Here is a 1,186-nt window from a genome sequence, read left to right as displayed (position 1 = left end):
GCTGGCCCTGGGGACAAGGGCTGGCACCCAGCCCAGGGTGCCCCCCCGGCCCCCCCAGCCCAGGATGGGGGGACTTCGGGGCCACCAGGACATGGCTGTCCCCTCCCAAAGGGGCTGGATGCCCTCAAACACCCCTCAATAAGGGACTGTCCTCCCCAAAATCCCTTTGGGGTCCCCAGGAAGGGACTGGGGCCCCAGGAAAGTACTGGGGTCCCCAGGAAGGGACTGGGGCCCCAGGAAAGTACTGGGGTCCCCAGGAAGGGATTGGGGGTCCCCAGGAAGAGACCAAAGGCTCCCAGTAAGAGATTGGAGCCTCCCCCGCCCAGTAAGGGAGGAATGAGGGACCACATGAAGGGCTTGGGCCCCCCCATAAGGGGTTGAGGCCCCCAGTAAGGGACCAGTTCCCCCAGTAAGGGGTCAGGGCCCCTGTAAGAGATCGGAGTCCCTCGTAAGGAACAGACTCCCACAGTGAAGACTCAGGGTCCCCCATAAGGGCTCAGAGCCCCCCAGTAAGGGGTTGGGGCTCCCCAGGACAAGACTGGGGACCCTCCATATGAGTCACCCAGCGAGGCAGCAGGGGTCCCCCAGTAAAGGTTTGGGGTCCCCCCATAAGCGTTCAGAGTCCCCCTGGTAAGGCGTTGGGGTCCCCCATAAGGGCTGGGGGTCCCGGTCACTCACGCGGCAGCTTGTTGACACGCCAGGGGACGGAGGCGGTGACGTAGCCGCGGCGGGTGGCGGTGACGAGGACCCAGGTGCCCAGGCGGTAGGGGACGGGCAGGATGCCGGTGCCCTCGTGGTCAGTGGTGCCGGCCGCCAGCGAGCTGCGGTTGCCGAAGACCTCCAGGGTGGCCTGGGGCAGCGGGGCCAGCGTCCCACTCTCGTACACCTGCACCTTCAGCAGCACCTCTGCGGGGACATGGGCGACACGTGGGTGCGGGCATGGGGCACCCCTCGTGCCGACGGGTACCCCACAGTGTGCCCTGTGGATGGGGTGGGGGGCACTGTCTCAGCAAGGTGGTAGGATCCATCCTGGTGGGTCACGGGCACCATCCCAGCAGGGTGGTGGGACCCATATCAGCAGAATGGTGGGACCCATCCCAGTGGGTCATGGGCACCATCCCAGCAGGGTGGTGGGACCCATCTCGGTGTGTCATGGGCACCATCCCAGCAGGGTGGTGGGACCCAT

General features: G+C 66.3%; 1 protein-coding gene across 1 annotated transcript in view; it reads left to right on the top strand.

Annotated features, from left to right (window-relative positions):
- Positions 1 to 557, top strand: part of TMEM98 (transmembrane protein 98) — a 14,265-nt gene extending 13,708 nt beyond the window's left edge. Inside the window, exon 12 of the mRNA XM_010561443.1 lies at positions 532 to 557. Coding sequence (XP_010559745.1) covers positions 532 to 557 — 26 coding nt within the window. The remainder of the gene's footprint in view (positions 1 to 531) is intronic.
- Positions 558 to 1,186: the final 629 nt, after the last annotated feature.

The sequence above is a fragment of the Haliaeetus leucocephalus genome, unplaced genomic scaffold (assembly GCF_000737465.1).
Source record: "Haliaeetus leucocephalus isolate CR32 unplaced genomic scaffold, Haliaeetus_leucocephalus-4.0 Scaffold144, whole genome shotgun sequence".
NCBI lineage: Eukaryota > Metazoa > Chordata > Aves > Accipitriformes > Accipitridae > Haliaeetus > Haliaeetus leucocephalus.
The sequence above is the reverse complement of the archived record's forward strand: the minus strand, read 5'-3'. Positions and strand labels throughout refer to the sequence as shown.